Raw genomic sequence first — 21,892 nt, 5'->3', positions numbered from 1 at the left:
AAGTTGTTAGATAGAGGTCCATGTTGAGAGTATTTTTTCCCTCTCAGTATGGATATCGCTTGTATATCCATATTTCTTTATGCAAATGTGTTTCCCTGCATATGTTTGTTTCTTATACACATAATTTACCATATACACATCATTTTACCCCTTGTGCAAGGTTTTCTAAGAGTTGTGAGCAAGACACATAAGGAAAGGGCAAAAGATGAAAATAACTTAAAGCTAAGAAGAACTGAGGGATGTTTCAAGATTGCATCCCAAGTAGCTCAGACGATAAAGAATCTGCAATGCAGGAGACCCAGGTTTGATCCCTGGGTTGGGAAGATCCCCTGGAGAAGGGAATGACAACCCATTCCAATATTCTTGCCTGGAGAATTACATGGACAGAGGAGCATGGCAGGCTACAGTGCATGGGGTCATAAAGAGTTGGGCATGACTGAGCAACTAATGCTTCACTTCAAGGATGAGTTTTTGTTTGATTTACATCCTAAAATATAGTAATTCAGGGAAAGTACATTCTATAAGGAAGAATACCAAAAGCCCAGAGGCAGGAAGTAGAAGCTCAGGGAATGATTAGAAAAGATGAAATTGAGCTATAAATAGAACAATGGGAGAATTTGGATAAAAGGTTTAGGGGGGTTATGGGCATTATTGTCTATGGTAGCCTCAAAATTTTTCATCCTTTGGGAAAAATATATTGATTTGTGTTCCTGGGTTTAGATGACTGCTAAAATTGCCTTTGACCAAACAACTCAATGGTTTTTATGTTACTACTTAAAATATTTAAAAATCCAATTGAAGGCTTAATTGGCATATGTTTTGATCACTTTGTAGCTTCTCTCTTTGAGACTCTCTAGCATGATCACTATAAACTCTTCGCAGCTTTGTGTCAACTGATGCTGACACTATCCATAACTATGGGTCATGGGCCAACAGTAAAAAAAGAGAGATTCTTCCAAGTCCCAACAGAGAATAAAATGGATCTGGGTTGATTTACCTTTTTGCTCTATCTTCTGGGGAAAACTCTAACTCATAGGATTTCTGTGTAACAAGGGTCCATCAATTTTAACCAGATGCACTTTTGGGTCTCCAGATGATATCACAATAATAGGATAGTCTAGAAAATAATGATGCTGTAGCTTCTTGGGAGAACAAAGAATGTTTACCACCCAACTCTAAAAAAGATACTTTGCTTACATTTAATTTGAAGATTACTTTCCTGATGGTTTGGATTTAGTAGGATTGTAAAAGCAGTCCCTTGAGATCTGACCATTCTGTGTGTATTAACACTAAGGAGTTCCTTTTTCATTTAAATTTATAAAATATTATAAAATTATAAATATCATGACAGAATGGGCCTTAAAAGTAATATAAAAAATTCATTTGAGCTATTCCCATATTCTGTCCCAAACTCTCTGTCCAAACAACAATGCTTGTTTTCTGACTTAAAATTTTTCTCCATCTTAAATTAGTGAATCTGGTAAAATACTGTAGTAGCATCTATTATCTACATTTAAGGTTACTTACCTTATTTCTATAATTCAATAATTTAAAGCATTTTATTTTTTAAATGTAATTAAGATACTATAATTTTCAGGTAATATAGCTTCTGTTCATTTATTTCACATATTTATTTTATATTGTACATCATTTAGTTTATCATGTTTCTTTTCCTAGAGTGTTTTTTTTTAACCATACACTGGGGCTGGTGGTAATTATGTAAATACTTAGGTCCTTCTCTAATATAATTTCAGTTTATTGATTAATCATATAAATTCTTCACTTCTTTTATATGATGCAGTTTTTAAATCAGTTGTTCATTGATCAATTTAATTCTCTGTCCTGGTCTCTGGAACGAATGTGTGTCCCATATGAGGGACTGGATTTTCATAATCACAAGTTAGCAGCCCAGCCTCATTGGTCTTTGGCTTCTTTGTTCCAGCATTCAGTCTTAAGACTGTTGATATTATTTATTACTGAATGATAATTTATTTCAAACATTGTGATTTAAAAATATATTTGACTTGATCTGATTTCATTCCTATAAATTTCCTATCATGTAAACTACTGGTCTATCAACAGAAAGAGAACTTGAATCTAGTTGTCTCTACCTAAAGAAAAAGAAAATCCAAAATCCCACCTGGTGATGAGGTTGTGAATCAACCAGGATAACTTATTTATCAACTTGTTCACAAAGTCTCACTTCTAATCCAAAGCTGAGTTTTCCAACCCAAAACTGTCATTTCACATGACCTTTGTCCAATTCCAAATAGTTGTCTGCCTTACTTTAAAATCACCTCACCCAGGTCAAACAACATCAAACCTATTCATAACCTCCTCTGATTTCCCTTGCCTGTGACACTCCTAAGATTCTTTTGTTTCTCTTAGGTGGTGGTACCCCTCCCTGAAAGAAAAAAGATTATTGCAAGGGAAAATGTTAGTTGCAAAATGTGCGGATGAGAAAATACACATTTGAAAAACAGCCTGTACTAACATGTTCCGAAACTAAACTCTAAGGTTGGCTTTTAAGGCTAAAAGCCATTGAGGTCCATAAACAGTTATATTAAATTCAGGAAGTTGTTCAAAATATGTTAATTTGCAGACACATCTACATAGAATTAAATCACAGCAACTTAAATTATTTATAAAACACACTGATTAAGTTATCATTTATCCTGATTGCTTTATTAACATAAATGGTACTTTAAAAAGCATATTAAAGCATCAACCTAAAAAAGTTAATTTATTCAACAGGCATACTGCTTTCAAACAAAAACACAAATTGCTATAGTAGTCTTGAAGAGATATAAAGAACCCAAAGTATATACTCCCACACCCAGCTTAGACAGCAAGACCAACTGCCAGGCCTCCATACAGCCTAGCATGCACATTCGGGTGACTTTACTCCTCCATCGTCTTCTTTAGCATGACTTTAGCCCATAAAAATTGCTTGATATTTCATAGAGGTCCAGACTGATCTGTCTTTCACAGAAAACATCAACAGACAGTTTGTGCCCTCAATTCTTTAAATCTTTTGCCTCAGATTGCCTCAAGTTTTTAGTTTGTTGTTTCCAGCAATCTTAGACTATTGTATCTGGATCTTTGGCCAATCCTAATCAAGTCATTCCTTTTTAAGACCTGCCTTAACCCTAGCTTTCATTTGGTATTCTGGCCTTTGATTCTGTCTACAGCTCTGGAAGTGTTTTACCCTGCAAGGCAATAAGCAGCCCACTCTACGTTGTCTTATGAACAGGTGGTATTGGGGATATTTGGGGAGTTGGTCTTCCACAGGTTAAGGGCACAGACCTAGAACAGATTTTGCAAACTCAAATCTCACTTCTGCTACTCACATCTGTGTGACCTTGGGCTAACCTGTGTGACCTGTGTGACTTGGGTTAACCCTAGTTAACCTCTCTCTGCCCCAGTTCCTTTGTAAAGCGGGATGTAATAAGACCTATTCCATAAAGTTATTGTATTGATTGATACATAGGTAAACAACTTTAAATAGTACCTGACATGTAGTAATAGAGGTATGTGTCATTAACTTATTAATATTAAGATTTTATTCTACTTCAATTATTATAATTAAAAGTATTAGTATTATGAAATACCTTAGGACATTTAAAATATTTTTATTTTCAAAATAATTACACCTATAATTTTCCATGACCACTAATTGTATTTTATGGTATATTTTATTTATGATAATAGAATGAAAAATTGGAAATTTTTAAAAACAAATTGTATACTTTTCATTTTCTCAAACTGTGAAATGCATACATTTGAATTTCCTTTATTTTTCAGACATTCATTTTAATATATAATCTTTTTCCATTATGTTTTAAACTTTAGAATAATTTTATTAACAACCTTAAAAATTATGAATAATTTAAAATATAGTTTGCTTTAAATATATATATGTGTGCCTGCATACATGTGTGTATATGGGTGTGTGTATTGTAGAAGAGAAATAACTTAATACTTGTTAAAAATGGCAAGGAAGTCTTTATTTAAGGATATTGCAATAGAGCTCAAGACTCCTGAGATACTGGAGTGAAACTGAACTCACTTCCCCTAAAACCAAACATGAGAGGGTTTGTAAATGCTGGGGTGAGTTTAAGGAAAAGCACCTGAGGATGTCTGTGGGAGGCTGGGCACTGTAATAAGACCATCCGTGTTTGATAATTGTCGCTTACTGAAGTTAGGCTGCTACCTTCCCATAGACACTGAAGATCGGCTCTTGTCTTGTTGATTACATTCCGGAACAATGGCTTCCAGGTCCCTGAGAAAGACGCATCTGGGGAGGAAGACTGGTGAAAGACTGAGATTATCATCTCAAAGGCACGGAGAAATGATTTACAATTCCAAGTTTTCTAAACTAATACTTTAAAAAGAAAGAGATGAGGGACCTGGAGTCTGGATGAATACTGTCAAAAGTCTGATGGGCCTGAGGGAATCTTTAGTGACTCAGCTGGTAAAGAATCCACCTGCATCGTGGGAGACCTGGGCTGGGAAGATGCCCTGCACAAGGGAACGGCTACACACTCCAGTATTCTGGCCTGGAGAATCCCATGGATTGCAAAGTCCATGGGGTCACAAAGAGCTGAACACAACTGAGTGACTTTCACTTTAGGTTCTCTTGGTCAATCTATATGTATATAGCTATTATTTAAAGGATAATGTTGGATATTTACACCTGCAAGAGGAGCTCTTATCTTCACCCACCTCTTACAGAAGCATATCTTTTAGTTTCCTTGACATTTTATATCCCACATCCTGAAACAGACTTGAAATTCCAAAGTTTTGTGTGGTCAGATTTTATTTTATTTTTTTTTTATTTATTTTTTTTTTTAATATTATTTTATTAGTTGGAGGCCAATCACTTTACAACATTTCAGTGGGTTTTGTCATACATTGACATGAATCAGCCATATAGTTACACGTATTCCCCATCCCGATCCCCCCTCCCACCTCCCTCCCCACCCGACTCCTCAGGGTCCTCCCAGTGCACCAGGCCCGAGCACCTGACTGTGTGTGGTCAGATTTTAAATGTAAATTGTCCTATAGGCCACGGGAAAAAAACTCTGTATCTAACACAAGTATGCTATGTAGACATTGTCACAGAACTGTAGACAAGATCTTAAATCCCAAGTAGTCCTATTACTTCTCACAGATGAAAAGAACATGAGGGACACAAAGCATAAGGCTGTCTGCATGAGCTTCTTTTTTTCTTAATGTTTCTTTCATCTTTTCTGGTGAAAATGTCTGAAAACTCTGGCATAAGCATGACCCTCCCAAGAAGAAAAGAACAGACATGGATAGAAAGAGTTTCTCCACCCACATGTTCTGGAGCTCAGCTGCTGCTTCTGGAAGCTACTTCCCCTTGTTTTCTCTCCATTGTCTGCTGTGAATATGTGCAGAGACAGAGCTTCATAGCAAAATAATCTTTCAGGAAGTTCCAAGGCAAATTAGAGGTTGGTTACACAATGGTTATAGAAGAAAAGCATTCAATGGCTCTTTCTTTGCCTTCATCATGAAGAGCTCTTCACTTTTTGTACTGGGTTTAAATATTTTCTGTTTCTTAGATAGCTGTTTCTTTTTTCTTAGTTGTTTAGGTTTTAGATGATGGTTGCACTTGTCATGACCTTCAGTCTGTTTTCATGTAATTACAGTGTTGGAAAGTTTTTAAGAGAATTTTGATTTTGGGATAAAAAGTACTATGAAAATCTACGGTGTATAAAAAAGCCCCAGACCAACTTTTTGCCACTAACCAGTAATTAGACTCTAACTTTTAAATTAGGACAACTTCTAATAGGTAAAAGGAGGGAAGCATGCCCAAATCTCTTGGTATTAAAATTATATATTTATAATTCACATCTTAGTTGATTGTCTTTCACTTTATTGCATTGGCCAATAATATCATCTATGACTTTAAGCTTTTGAGTTACACACTTTAGTTCTGGATCCAGTTATGTTTCTATATGTAACCTCTTATGTCTAAGTCAAAACAGTGATCTTAACACAGTGTTTTCACATCTAATATCTAATATAAATATTTCAAGACAGATATCCTTATCTTCTCTTGCCATAATTACCTATCAAAAGTTGTCTCCTGATGTTTTATATTTTGTTAATAAATATGACTGCCCTCTAAATTTGTGAAAAATACAATAACATCTTGTACAATAACAACCTACCTCACATAGATTTTTCCTCAAAATCCTTCAGAAAAATTTCTTCAAATAAGGAATCCTTTCTGAATCTCTACTGATTATACACTGGTAATGTTTTAAAACTGTGTAACTTATTTTCCTTATAGCTTACTTTCCTTTTACTTGCTCGTCTTACTCAAGACACAGAAAGCAGTATCTTATTTCCTTTATTTAATATTTCTTTATGATGTTTGAAACACTGTTTTAAAGTTGTTCCTCAGATTGCTCACCCACTAATGTTTCTAGGAATCCTCTCCTACAAGCTATCAAAGTGCAGAAAAGAAAAAAATTACTTTTGGTGTGGAATTTCTTCTCCAGTCTCCAGTCTCCCAGTTTTTCCTTTAAAAATCATGTCAATTTTGCGGTCTGGAACACAATATTGCCTTGTTTACCACCTTGTTTTTAAAAAGCAATGTTTTAAATTACTTCCCCAAATGAATTACTTCCTTCTTCTATCCAAAGAGAATAAAATTGACTAAACATCACCAGTATGGTTTCCAGGCATTTAATCTGCATGTTCCCAAGATTTTGTGGCTCTTGGAGGCAATAGTGATCTCAATCTCTATTTTTCTTCTTTAGGATCTGTTTTCCAAAACAAGAATTAATTAATGTCTGGGAAAAGCAAGGACAAAATAAAGCCAAAACATGACAACTTATTTCTACACTAACAGGAACCAGCATGCTGGAAGGATTGTAGCAGTTGCCTGTGAGCCGAGTCAGGTTTGAAGGATCTCTTTACTTAAGATTGTTATTCTTCAGTCAGTAAGTTGTGACCCCATGATCTGAGCATGCCAGGCTTCCCTGTCCTTCACTATCTCCTGGAGTTTGCTCAAACACACGTCTGTTGAGTTGATGCCATCCAATCATCTCATCTTCTGTCACCCTCTTCTTTTCCTTTCCTCAGTCTTTCCCAGCATCAGGATCTTTTTTAGTGACAATTTAATCTCCAGTGCTTAGATGAAGAAAACCTGCTAAGCTCAGCCTTCTTGGTAATTACTTTACTTGTTATGATGAAGAGTTAAATTTTATTTTAGTTAATTGGCACTCCATTCAAAGCACAATTAATCATTAGAGTATTTGCATTCTCTCGATATTTTACAAAATTCTAGGGATGAAAATGCAAACAAAACAAGGAAGTTCTTTGTCCATACGAAGCTAAAGGGCAATAGGAATGAAAATGCACAGATAGCTTCAGTATAGTAAGAACTTCGTTTGGGCACAGACACTATTATAGGCAGTGAGATGTTATGAGAAATATTGGATACAGGACTCAATGACCTGAGGAAGTCTCAGAGGAGGATCTCTTTGAGCAGCAATTTGCAGAATGTGTAGAAAAATAGAAGAGTCATCCCAGGCATCAGAAGCTTGTAACAAATAGGACGATATGCAGTATGCTCAAAGACTGGTATGTAGCTCAGCAAAACTAAACTACAGGGTAAGAATAGGGGATGAGAAGACATATGCCTAAAAAGAGGACAGGGGCCAGACCTTAGGAAATGTTACATTGTAAACAGGGGTCTGTAGTCTGCCTTTTATCTGAGTGGTGCCCACAAGCTAAGAATGGTTCCTATATGTTTAAATAGTAGAAAGTCAAAAGAAGACTATTTCATGCCACATAAATTATGTGGAATTCAGGTGTCAGTGTACATAAATAAAGTTTTATTGGAGTATAGCCTCTCCCTTCTGTTTACAGATTGTCTGAGTCTGCTTTGGCACTAGGATGGTAGAAGTGAATGGTTGTGACAGAGACCCTATGGCCTGCAAAACCTAAAATATTTACTGTGTTTCCTTACAGAAAAATTTTGCTGACCTTTACTGTAGACCAAAGACTTTAAGAGTTTATGCTGTAAAAAAAAAAAAAAAAGAACAGCCACGGGCCAGTTTTAAGGAAAAAAGTGTCTCACCAAGTAATGTTTTGTAAACTCTTGGGTGGCATACTTTGAAAATAGTTTGAGTGTAAGTGAGATTACTGTCCAAGTGAATGAAGGCGTCATGAACAGATAAGCAAGTCAAGACATATTTGGTCCTGCTGTGATGGGCAGGTGAAACAGATATTAGTATATGACACTAATCTTGGGAGAGATGGACATTCACAGAGAATAAAGCATCGTCTTGCAGAGATGGCAAGACACCAACTAAGTCTCTTTTGAGATAGGAAATTATGAGCCTAACATTGGAAGAGTCACATTATTTGGTAAACATAAATTCATTTGTGGTCCCAAAAGTAAATGGATGGAAAGAACTATTTTTAATCCCTATCCAAAGTTGTTGTAAATCATTGAGTTTCAGGAGAAGATTTATTTTGATGTTCCTTTCTTTAATGTGTTTTATAATTTGGTCAAAATCCTTATTGTTGATGAGATGTTTTTCAGTTCAGTTCAGTTCAGTCACTCAGTCGTGTCCGACTCTTTGCGACCCCATGAATCGCAGCGTGTCAGGCCTCCCTGTCCATCACAAACTCCTGGAGTTCACTCAAACTCATGCCCATCGAGTTGGTGATGCCATCCAGCCATCTCATCCTCTGAGGTCCCCTTCTGCTCCTGCCCCCAATCCCTCTCAGCATCAGGGACTTTTCCAAGGAGTCACCTCTTCGCATGAGGTGGCCAAAGTATTGGAGTTTCAGCTTCAGCATCAGTCCTTCCAATGAACACCCAGGACTGATCTCTTTTAGGATGGGCTGGTTGGATCTCCTTTCAGTCCAAGGGACTCTCAAGAGTCTTCTCCAACACCACAGTTCAAAAGCATCAATTTTTCGGCACTCAGCTTTCTTCACAGTCCAACTCTCACATCCATACATGACCACTGGAAAAACCATAGCCTTGACTAGATGGACCTTTGTTGGCAAAGTAATGTCTCTGCTTTATAATATGCTATCTAGGTTGGTCATAACTTTCCTTCCGAGGAGTAAGCGTCTTTTAATTTCATGGCTGCAATCACCATCTACAGTGATTTTGGAGCCCAAAAAAATAAAGTCTGACACTGTTTCCACTTTCTCCCCATCTATTTCCCATGAGGTGATGGGACCAGATGCCATGATCTTAGTTTTCTGAATGTTCAGCTTTAAGTCAACTTTTTCACTCTCCTCTTTCACTTTCATCAAGAGGCTTTTTAGTTCTTCTTCACTTTCTGCCATAAGAGTGGTGTCATCTGCATATCTGAGATTATTGATATTTCTCCCAGCAATCTTGATTCCAGCTTGTGCTTCTTCCAGCCTGGCGTTTCTCATGAGGTACTCTCCATATAAGTGAAATAAGCAGGGTGACAATATACAGCCTTGACGTACTCCTTTTCCTATTTGTAACCAGTCTGTTGTTCCATGTCCAGTTCTAACTGTTGCTTCATGACCTGCATACAGGTTTCTCAAGAGGCAGGTCAGGTGGTCTGGTATTCCCATCTCTTTCAGAATTTTCCGCAGGTTATTGTGATCCACACAGTCGAAGGCTTTGGCATACTGAATAAAGCAGAAATAGATGTTTTTCTGGAACTCTCTTGCTTTTTCGATGATCCAGCAGATGTTGGAAATTTGATATCTGGTTCCTCTGCCTTTTCTAAAACCAGCTTGAACATCTGGAAGTTCTCGGTTCACGTGTTGCTGAAGCCTGACATGGAGAATTTTGAGCATTTCTTTACTAGCGTGTGAGATGAGTGCAATTGTGTGGTAGTTTGAGCATTCTTTGGGATTGCCTTTCTTAGGGATTGGAATGAAAACTGATCTTTTCCAGTTCTGTGGCCACTGCTGAGTTTTCCAAATTTGCTGGCATATTGAGTGTAGCACTTTCACAGCATCATCTTTCAGGATTTGCAATAGCTCAACTGGAATTCCATCACCTCCACTAACTTTGTTCGTAGTGATGCTTTCTAAGGCTCACCTGACTTCACATTCCAGGATGTCTGGCTCTAGGTGAGTGATCACACCATTGTGATTATCTGGGTGGTGAAGATCTTTTTTGTACAGTTTTGTGTATTCTTGCCACCTCTTAATATCTTTTGCTTCTGTTAGGTCCATACCATTTCTGTCCTTTATCGAACCCATCTTTGTATGAAACGTTCCCTTGCTATCTCTAATTTTCTTGAAGAGATCTCTAGTCTTTCCCATTCTGTTGTTTTCCTCTATTTCTTTGCATTGATTGCTGAAGAAGGCTTTCTTATCTCTCCTGGCTATTCTTTGAGATGTTTTTAAGACATGCCAAACCTCACCCCACCAACTTTGATGGTTGGCGTGAGGGTTACTTGCTAGTTTCTTCCAGATTCATTCCTTGCCTTTTCCTTGCTCTGGTCTAGATTGAGGGGGTTGAGCCCCATTGAGTCCATTGCTAGGCTCCTTAGCCTCTCTTCCACCCAGTTCTGGCTGTTGCCAAAACTTGGCCTCTATTCACCTCTGCCAACTAGAAACAGAATTTTGGGTGAAGTGAAAAGGAGTAGCTTTTATTGCTTTGCCAGGCAAAGGGGGCCACAGTGGGCTAATGCCCTGAAGTGGGCTAATCCCATGTGATCCCCACTGGAGCAGGTAGTGAGGAGTTTTATAGTGTTCAAGGAGCAGTGTGTGATCAGCTCATGGACAGTTCTTGGATGGGTTTGCCTCAAGGTGAATTTTCAATCATCACCAGCCTTATGGGTTACATTCTTGTGTTTTCATCTGGTGGGGGGGTGCAGGGGGCTACTTCCTGTAAAAACAACTTAGGAATGTGTATCAGGCCTTTGTCTATACAGATGAAGTTCAGTGATTTTGCTGTGTGGCAGAATTATGGTCTAAATTGTTACCAGTTCTTTAGCCCAACAGCTATTCTTTGTTTCTGCATCTTCACATTTCCCAGTCATTAACTCTTGAGTCAGCATTTTACTTCAAAAGACAAGGACACAGGAGCTTGTACCCGGTTTCATGGCCCCTGTAGGGCAGCAGTGGGAAACTGATAGTTGGGAAGGTGGCAGAATTCAGAATCCTGCCTGCTCTGGGCGCCGTCTTCAGCAGTGGCTGTGTCTCGTTGGTGGTTGCAGCTTTTCCAGCTGTTGAAATCTTATGACCGTGTCTCAGACTCTGGTAACTCCCTTGGTCCCTCCAGCCTAGGTAGCTAAGTCTTCTTGCTGTGGTTAACCTATTGCTGTTATTAATCTCTAAATCGCCCCACAATTTCCTTTGGCTTTTGTTCCTGCTGTCACTTTATTATTGTCTGCTTCTTTCATTTTTTTATTTTCAATTGTGATAAAATTTTCACTACAGAAAGTTGATTGATTTGACCATTTCTAATTCTGCAATTCAGTGTGTTTTAAGTCAACATTTCAGGTGTATGGTTCAGTGGCATTGGGTATACTCACAATGTTATATGTCTATTCCCACTATTTCCAAAGTTTTCCATCATCCAAAACAAAAATGCTGTAAGTCTGAAGCAATGATTGCCTAATCCCCTCTCCCCAGCCTCTAGTGTTCTGTTCTCTGCCATCACTTTTATCACTGGTTTTCCATATTTGATTTCCATATTTCCTTCCCTCATAGCTCAGTCGGTAAAGAATCTGCCTGCAATACAGGAGACCCAGGTTTGATCCCTGGGGCAGGAAGATCCCCTGGAGAAGGAAATGGCAACACACTCCAGTATTCTTGCCTGGAGAATCTCATGGACAGAGGAGCCTGGCAGGCTACAGTCTATGGGGTCACAAGAGTCAGACACAACTGAATGACTAAACCACCACCGCCATCATGCTCCCTGGAGTGAGCTATGTTTTCTTGTCTAGACTTTGCCTGCTACACATTGTGAGTCCTAGGGTTTCCCTACACCTACGAATACACACAGTTCAGACTGTGGTTAGCATTTTTGATGAACTTGTTTCTCCCCACACCTTTTAATACACTTGTCATAAAACTTTTTCATGAAGTTTTAAAACAATAATAATAATAATAATAATATGCTCATGTAAAAATCTATAGATTTGGAGTTTCTGAATCCCCTTTCTCTTTTTCTGATTTCTTCAATTTTTCTCTTTGTATTCTTGGGATTTTTCTTTTTGAGAGTTGATAATGAATCAAAAAATAGTAAGTGATTATTATTTTAGAACAACAGTGTGACATTAGGAGAGAAAGCATGATATAAAATTCCACCTATGCCACAATTTGATATTTTATAATCTCTACATCCTCTTTGAAAGGTTTTGTTCATTTCTTTTGAAGCTCTTCTGTCCTGTTCCTTTTCTCTTTTTTTTAATATGAAGATTTTTTTTTGATGTGCACTATTTGTTTAAAGCCTTTATTGTGTTTGTTACAGTTTATGTTACAAATGGTACATTAAAATATAACATTTTTATGCTTTGATTTTTTTTTTGCTTCCTGTTTTATGTCTTGATCCTTATAGTTCATTCTTTGTTTTATGTTTTGGTTTTTTGGCTGTGAGGCATGTGGGATCTTAGTTCCCTGAGCAGGGATGGAACCTGCACCCCCTGTGTTGGAAGGAAAGTCTTAACCACTGGACTGCCAGGGAAGCCCCTCCTCCTTCTTAAAAGACAGAATTCATATGAGTAAATTGGAAGATCTTATAGGCTTAATTTAATTATTCATGAATTGGGTAGTTTCCAGTATAACAAATGGAGAAGGCAATGGCAACCCACTCCAGTGTTCTTGCCTGGAGAATCCCAGGGATGGGGGAGCCTGGTGGGCTGCCGTCTGTGGGGTCTCACAGAGTCGGACACAACTGAAGCGACTTAGCAGCAGCAGCAGCCATCTAACAAATAGGAGTTCCCTCTGAGGAGCTGTACAGAGTGGAAGGTTTTTGTAGGCAGAAAGTGGCAGGAACAAGGAAGCAGTGGACTTCCTCTTCTTTCTTAGGTGTTGGAAGGGATCTATCAGGCAAATTCCCTCACTGGTGCTGGGCAGGAAATTCTAGACTGACTCATTAACATTATGTTGGGGGGGTGGCTGGGGGCGTTGAAACTGTTATTTGGTTACTCCGGTTTTTTGGTGATGTGGACTTAGGGTAAGTGATGCCATTTTGAGCCTCTTGTCTCTTTTGAATGCATCCTAAGTCTTTTCCTCCTAGTCACTATCACTGGCACTACCTACTTAAAATGATAGGTTGCATCTTTTTTTTTTTTTTTTTTTTTGTGTGGTTTGCACATTTAAAGTTAGATCTTGATGTAATTATTGTGTTTTTGTAGAGCACTGAAGTGTTGGATTTTAATTAGGGCAATTTTGTTAGCCTAAACTTCCTTTGATTCAGGTTCTACCAATTGGCTGACTTTTTTTTTTAAATCTCTGCTGCGTAGTACAGATTCTTCAAATTGTGTAGCACAGACATTTTAAGTTCTAAAGGCAGAAATCCTTTCTCTGTAAAATATTTTGATGTTAATTAACTGAATACTTTGAGCTCTTCCCCAATCCTGTTGTCAGCCAAGTTAGCAAGAATGCAAGACTCACATTTTTATGCCTCACATATTCTGACATGCTGACATGATTAAGGCTGTTTGGTTTATGAAAAGAAAGGACTGGAACTAGGACAGCCCAGGGGAGATGGAGGGAAGGACGAGGAGACAGTGGGGGAACGAGAGGGTGGGATGAAATGAGAGAGTAGCCCTGACCTTTGCACACTACCTCGTCTAAAGTAGGTGGGTTGTGGGAAGCTGCTTTGTAGCGCAGGGAGCCCAGCCTGGGGCCCTCTGACGACCTAGAAGGGTCCGGTGGGGATGGGTGGGAGGGGCCTCAAGAGGGAGGGGACGTATAGACACATACAGCGGATTCATGTGGTACAGCAGAAAACAACACAACATTGGAAAGCAACTATTCTCCTTTAAAAATAAATTTTTAAAAAGTGAATGTTAAATCTTGCATTTACCAAATTTGTGACCTTGTGCTTAGCTTCACAAATCCTATTTCCCCATGTGCACGTGGATACTCCACATTTCCACGTCCCGTGCCTGGTAAGGAGCAGATGTTAGCAGCTAGATTCTTGGACTAGCATCGGACAAAATCAGAAAGGAGTAATGGTAAGAAGCAAATGCTTTGCATTGAAGAGGTCAGCTTGATAGTTTAGGAAAAAAGAAGAAAACATTCAGCAGATGTGAGGATGAAATTTTAAAAATCACTTTGGAGATTTTTGTGAGAGAGATAGAGAACAGATACACTTGTATGACAAATATGCCTTTGGAAGAAAAGATGGTGAAAATGATTTTGAGCTTTTTATTTTCTGTGCATAATCCCTCTTTGATATTTTTCGAAGAGTTTGCAATGAATTATAAACTACCTCTCCGTTACTTTTGATTGTCAGATTGGTGTTACATTGGCTGTGACACCGTGTTATGTCTGGGCCACAAAGTTGAGCAGCTTTTTAACCAGCTACATATGAAAAGAGGTGCAGAAGAAAGAGAAGAAATAGGTGTTGAATATCACATTATTTCATGTTACCCTCACACAACCCAGCAAGATGGTTATATTATCCCCATAGATAATTCACTAATGCCTAGAAGAGCTAGGAGCCTAACCCAGGTCTGACTGGCTCCACTAGGTTTTGTTTTGCAAAATGAAATATGTATGTCAACTGATTAAGGTCACATTATGTAGAGCTATTGAATAAACACAAATATGTAATTTCCTAAAGGGCATGATGTTTAACATGTGAGTTTTCTCTTAAAATATAATCACATCATAAAATACAAGGCACATTTTGCATTATGTTAAATATAAAGTAGAACTTCAAGGAAAGCTCATGAAGGGTGAGAGATGACCATGTGATCGATGCCTTCTGATGAGGTGGAGAGTGGGGAAGACCAAGCAGGTACAGATTAGCTCACACTGCTGGGGAAGTGAGAGATGATTGCAGAAGCATCCATCACTGCGTCTTATTGATAGGTCTTGATTGTAAAACAAAAATCATAAAAATGTCTTAGAAGCTGAGCAAGTTTTTCAGTGTAACAGAAGGTGCGTGCCTGCTAAGTTGCTTCCGTCATGTCCAACTCTTTGCAACCTAGTGGACTGTAGTCTGCCAGGCTCCATCTGTCCATTGGATTCTCCAGGCAGGAATACTGGAGTGGTCTGCCATGCCCTCCTCTAGGGGATCTTCCCTACCCAGGGACCAAACCAGCGTCTCTTACATCTCCTGCATTAGCAGGGGGATTCTTTACTAGCACCACATGGGAAGCCCAAACAGAAGATACCAGTGATCTATTCCTGTTCTCCTGTGACCTCTGTTTGCCCTACTGTAACCATCAAACTAATATATTCAGGAACTAATGAGAAATTAATTTGTATTTTGTGATGCTCTGAAAAGCCTCTTCTGATGATGCTTTAAGTTATAAATGAGTGAATTTTGTGCATTCTTATTGTCTGGGGCTCAGCTGACCTGCGAGAGAGAGTGCTGAGCTGCCAGGCGTCAAAATTGCGGATTAAGCGTCTAAAACCACAATGACGAGAGCAGTCGTCCACAACCAGAGGAGGCGCAGACTTCCCGTGCCGCAGGCTCCTGGAGCAGGTGGAGGGCCCAGTGGATCAGCACAGACATGGAGGTTGGGGCGTGGATCATGGCTCAGTGCTGACGGAGCCCCCACTAAAATGATCTGGCAGTTTTATGACACTCTGGGTTGGAGAGAGAGCAAGGGGAAAGGGCTCCGAGGGGAAAAAAATCCAGGGTTCTGAGTCAGTAGGGAGTCTTTTAAGTTGCCCTGACATTTCCCAACCAGAAAGTCTCAGCAGAGGCATCTGAAGAAGACCTCTGCCCAAGACCTGGGGTCAAGAAAGCTGGGAATGAAGCTGCCTGGGCCTCTGAACGTCAGTATGTGAAAGAGCTTGTCCCACCTGGGCTGGGGGTGGGGAGGGGAGGGGAGGGGAAAGGCTGAGTCCCGGACTGCAACTCCCCCAACACCTGCACCGAGGCTGGTTGCAGAGGGCAGCTTTCCAACCGGAGGGGTGCCGGGTAAAGCCTTTGGAAAGGCCTGTGGTAAAGCCGAGAAAATTACATGCTGGTTCTTAGGTAGAAACTGGACTCCCAGTCATCTTCATTGGTGAGCTTTTCTGACCTTCAAAATTTTCAGAGTAGTAAAGAAACTTGTAACTAACTATAAGGGGGGAAGTGTAAGAAACTTGGTATATTTTTGCAAGAAAAAACAAAACAGAAACAAAACCCCTCTTCTTTAACTGCTACTGCCTTTTTTTCCCCTCCTTTCCTGAAACAAAATTCTCAGTTTCTGCAGTCAGCCCATCAGCCACTGGTTCTACGGCTGTTCTTTTTCTTCCCCTCTCTTCCTCCTCCTCCCCCTGCTTCTCTACCTGCGTTTTGTTGAGTTTTAATGGGGAAAGTAACCGTCTTAGAAAATTTGATTTAAATTTTTGTATGTGCCTATGTGTAGACACCTGCTGCATTATAATGAGAAATTCATGCAAATGGTATACATTATATTAATTTGTTTCATGAACTAAAAATGGGACATAGGGTTTGTTTTTAGTGATTGTTACAGCTTGCAAACCAATTATTGGGGGCACGATCTTAACGTATCAAGTGACTATTTCAAATCCCCTTTTCAGGATAACATCTACCTTGTTTTGGATGTTACAGTAGTGAACATTTTCACAGAAATGTGGGCTTTGGGGTTTGCTTTGCAAGAGGCTTCCCTAGTGGCTCAGACAGTAAAGAATCTGCCCACAATATGGGAGACCTTGGTTTGATCCCTGGGTTGGGAAGACCCCCTGAAGAAGAGCCTGGCAACCCACTCCAATATTCTTGCCTGGAGAATCCCCATAGACAGAGGAGCCTGGCGGGCTACAGTCCATGGGGTCGCACAGAGTTGGACACAACTGAGCGACTAACACTTTCACTTCGCAAGACACAAAATGTCCTGGTTCAAATCATGAATATTTTATATATTCAATTTTTCATTCTTCCATAGCCATTGTCATTTCTTGCATTTTTGTTCTTATTTTAGGATAAATTCCTTTTGATTTGACCTTGGCCTAAGTGAAACTTTTGTGAAATTGGAAAAATTCTCATCTTTCTTTTGTGCTACACCCACCTTTCAGAAGAATGTTTGTCTTTTTTTCTTCCCTTCCCTTTATTTTTGGAAGGAGAGGGGGAATGTGTAGATGAAGAGAAGTTTCTAGTACAAAGGAGTAGGTCAGTAGTAAGACTACTAGACTACTCTGTTGGAGCTAGCCTTTCTTTGTTTTTCTAATTCCAGCTACTAAAGTTCCCTTCTCATTTTATAAATACCATCTACACTAGTATGAACACCCACCATGTGAAGGAATTTTCTGGATTGAATGTGTGCCATGTTTGCATGCAGTATCTCTGGTTGTAAACTTGATAAAATTATCAATGAAACGCCCTAATTTGATCCTCAAGTGAAGAGATGTTATCCAATGAATCATATGTGTTTGTAGGAGGCAGCACTGAAGCTAAAGAGCAGGAATGGGACCCAGATGTTTTCTGAAAAGTTGGTCGCAATGAAGGCAAGGAGCGTTACCTAAAGTGGAGGCGGCCATATGGAAGTGAAGGTTGGAAACATCCCATTACAAGTCATATATCACTGAGTTGACAGCAAAGGTTTCAGCTTGTTTTTATTTAAATCATGAAAGCAGCTGCTCAGCTGTCTAGCTGTATTAAATTTAACCCCCTTTCCTGGCAATTGAATTCAGTAATTTATGCAATTTTGATTGGCCCACTGCATAAATATCATTTGGAGAGCTTTCACTTAGTTTTGTCCCTAAAATTCACATCCAGATTCATGATTGGCTAATTTTTCTCCTGAATGAAAATGCTTGCAGATAATGCACCTGGCTGAGTCTATTAAGGCGAATCACAGAGGAATACTGTAATTTCAGCTTTGGCAGATAATTGCTATGGCAAAACATAAAGGAATGCCAGATAGTTGTTTTTTTTTTTTTAAATGATCGTTTGTATCTCTTGGTATCTTTTACTTATTTTCCTTTAGTTATTGTCTTTCCTTCTTTGTCTCTTAATGACGTGCTCTTTCACTTCTCTATCCTACATGCATTTCTAATAAGTCATTCTGCCTAACTCTTCATATTTTGACTTGGGTCTCTTGGCTCCTTTAGTTGACCCTTTCACAACCCCCTTCCAGCCTTATTTCCTCAGTCTTTCTCCCCTCTTCTACAATGTGCCTCTCTTTCCTCAACCTCCCTTTAAACCCCTTTCCAGTTTTATATCCTGCAGAAAGCGAAGTCGCTCAGTTGTGTCCGACTCTTTGCAACCCCATGGACTGTAGCCTACTAGGCTCCTCCCTCCATGGGATTCTCCAGGCAAGAGTGCTGGAGTGGGTTGCCATTTCCTTCTCCAGGGGATCTTCCCAAGTCAGGGATTGAACCCAGGTCTCCTGCATTCCAGGCAGACGCTTTAACCTCTGAGCCACCAGGGAAGCCCGTATCCTGCAGAGTTGGTTTTAAATACCATTTCTTGAGCTCTATGGAGTTTTGAGATATTTCCTGCCTGTTGTGAAGCATTTTTTGTCAACATTTGGAGCACCTTCAACTCATGTTTTGGCCAAATGTGCCTCAAGCTACCTGCTAATTTAAGATATATTTTATCACTTGCCCACCAAAGTAGAGACTTGTAGTATCGCCTGTTGGAAAAGTATAGACTTTAATTTCCTGTGGGAAGAAACACAAGTTTTATTTAAAACAATAGGAAAAATGGGTAAAAATAGAAGTAAGATAGTTCTAAGGAAATAGATGAAGATAAGGCAGTGTTTCACATTTCATTGGATTTTTTCAGGTAATCACTCGGGTAATAATTCAGCGTGTGTGCATGCTAAGTCGCTTAAGCCGTATCCGACTCTTAGTGACCCTATGGACTGTAGCCTGCCAGGCTCCTCTGTCATGAGATTCTCCAGGCAAAAATAGTGGAGTGGGTTGCTATGCCCTCCTCCAGGGGATCTTCCCAACCCAGGGATCGAACCAGCTTTTAACATCTCCTGCATTGGCAGGTGGGTTCTTTACCCCTAGCACCACCTGTAAAGTTTTGTAATTAAATATCCTTACTTTTCTTCTGCTAGATAATTTGTTGGAGATAATATGAAAAAGGCATTTCTAGTTTTATTCTTTATTTTATAATGATGTCTTCTGCTGCATTATTTTTCATGGATATGAAAATCTTCGGAAGGTGACTCTGATAATGAGTTATATCTGTGAGATGAGGATCCAATGTTTTTGCCCTAAAAATAGTTTGAGAGTAATTTAGTGTGCAGTTAGGTGCCAAAATGATTTGCTGTGGGTCAGTGAGCAAGCTGACATTATCCTGGGCTATTTTCTCCAGGGCTAATAATAAAGTGAATGGCCTATGCAGAGAGAATTTTTCATTTCTCAAAAGCCATCTCTACCTAAACAGAAATTTTGGCCCTATATTTCCATTTTTTAAAAGTGTAGCATGTACATACTACTGTATTTAAAATAAAGAACCAATAAGGACCTACTGTTACAGCACAGAAAATTCTACTAATACCTACCTTGTAATAAACTAGGGCTTCCCTGATAGCTCTGTTGGTAAAGAATCCACCTGCAATACAGAAGACCCCTGTTTGATTCCAGGGTTGGGAAGATCCCCTGGAGAAGGGAAAGGGCTTCAGTACTCGGACTTCCCTGGCAACTCAGTTGGTACAGGATCTGCCTGCAATGCAGGAGACCTGGATTCAATCCCTGGGTTGCAAAGATCCCCTGGAGAAGGGAAAGGCTACCCACTCCAGTATTCTGGCCTGGAGAATTCCATGGACTGTACAGTCCATGGGGTCACAAAGAGTCAGACATGACTGAGCAGCTTTCACTTTCATTTTGTAATAACAAAAATAATTTGAAAAGAATTTGAAGCAGGGTAGGTGTGTTTGTATAACTGAATCATTTTGCTCTGCACCTGAAACTGACACAACATTGTCAATCAACTACACTCTAATGTAAAATAAAATGCTGCTGCGGCTGCTCAGTGGCTCAATTGTGTCTGATTCTTTGCAACCCCATGGACTGTAGCCTGCCACGTTCTTCTATCCATGGGATTTCTCAGGCAAGAATACTGGGGTGGGTTGCTATTTCCTTCTTCAGGGGATCTTCCTGACCCAGGGATCAAATCTGGGTCTCCTGTGTCTCCTGCATTGGCAGGCTAATTGTTTACTCCTGAGCCACTGGGGAGCCCCATAAAATAATACGTGTGTGTGTGTGCGTATGTGTGTGTAAAAGGTAAAAAAACAAAAAAATGTAGTGTGGCTCAGTGAGCTACATAAAATGGACTGGAACATCAAGGATTACTTGTTAACAAACTTGTAGAAGACTTATAGAAGGTCAGTGTGATTAACTGTTTATCCACTGTTTTCTCATTAGAAATCAACTGAGAATATCCTTTTCAGAACTGGTGTCAGAAGATAATTGCCATCTCACAGCATAATTGACTCTTCTAAGGTCATATCTGACAATGGCCAAACAATATATTATAGAATCCCTATAAACAAAGCTAGACTGTTTTGGGTATTTTTAGTGCAGGTCACCTCCTTGACTGCCAGTCTGACTGTAGATCTGGATCTAGGCCAGAGATATTTGAAATAAAGACTGCATTATCAGATGTTATGAACAGGTAACATTGAGCTCAAAGTTCTGCTTTTTGGATATTGTCCAGACCCAGATTTGATAAGATTTTAGCCCATAAAACCTGATGTGAGAAGGGCTGGTTTTTATTAAGGCAGAGGCAAATAAAGCCAGGACAAACTTGGGTCACATTTACACATGTGAAATATGCAATGAGAAAAGGTATATCACAATAGGGACTGACTTTTCATTCATTCATCAAGTATTTATTGAGAAAGTACTGTGACTTCAGACAGTGGGCTATGTGCCTAGATACCCAGGGAGGAGGAGAACTGTAGAAAAAAACTCTAAAGAAAAAGGCGAATTGCTCAGAGTGAATATTATAATTGGTATTAATCAGTTTAATCAAAACTCAAATATTTTAGAAGATGCATTAAAATATTTACTATGTCTGTGCTAGTCTTTCCTTAACATTTCACAAACCAAGACATATTTATTTACTCATATGAATAATAAATGATCTTAGGAATGAATATATTGATTTTTTACTGGGAGCTAGTATGAGTAACAGTTCTAATAAATGCTGAATAACCTCAGCAATTATCCTTTAAAAAAAGGCTCAACAAAAACCATTAGGTTGCCTTTTCCATCATTCAGATTAGCATATATATTTTTTATAATATTCCTATTTTTAATATTTCTACATGTGTATATTTTTACTAAACAAAAATTAAATGTTTACAAACCTCCAATATTACTAGATATGTAATATGAAGCAAAATAATTTTTAGGACTTTTGAAGACATAATTGAACCCTGATTCTAATACCGCTAAATTTGCTGACTACTTTGAACCTATTCATGACCCAACTGCTGTGTCATATTGCCTAGGAACAGTCCTATCTAATCACTTAAAGTTAGACTAGGAAAGCAGTGCTCAGCCAAACAGTATAAGAGAAATTTCAAGTATACAGTTCTAGGGGAATTGGGTGATGAGGAAGGGATGTAAGATAGAGGGCAAAGATCTGGTGTATAGTTCCAAGAACAGTGTGGCTCTATGAAATCCTTTTCTCTTTTACTGTACTCCTATTCTAGAACTCCTTGGAAGCCTGTAGATAGAAAGGAACATCATACCTCCTTAAAAACTCTGGCTCTCTGACTTAGGTCCCTTTCATTCTAATTAACCGTAT

General features: G+C 39.0%; 1 protein-coding gene across 2 annotated transcripts in view; it reads left to right on the top strand.

Annotated features, from left to right (window-relative positions):
• Positions 1–21,892, top strand: part of AGMO (alkylglycerol monooxygenase) — a 359,152-nt gene that overhangs the window by 311,913 nt on the left and 25,347 nt on the right. The window contains exon 13 of one of the 2 annotated variants that reach the window (XM_065938981.1): positions 4,224–4,302. The exons of the other annotated variant lie outside the window; for it this stretch is intronic. Coding sequence (XP_065795053.1) covers positions 4,224–4,286 — 63 coding nt within the window. The 3' untranslated portion in view covers positions 4,287–4,302. Of the gene's footprint in view, positions 1–4,223; positions 4,303–21,892 lie in introns of those variants that run through there. 2 annotated transcript variants of the gene reach the window in all.

This window comes from Muntiacus reevesi, chromosome 6, assembly GCF_963930625.1.
Source record: "Muntiacus reevesi chromosome 6, mMunRee1.1, whole genome shotgun sequence".
In the NCBI taxonomy this organism is placed as follows: domain Eukaryota; kingdom Metazoa; phylum Chordata; class Mammalia; order Artiodactyla; family Cervidae; genus Muntiacus; species Muntiacus reevesi.
Note: the sequence above shows the minus strand (reverse complement) of the source record. Positions and strands in the feature narration are given on the sequence as shown.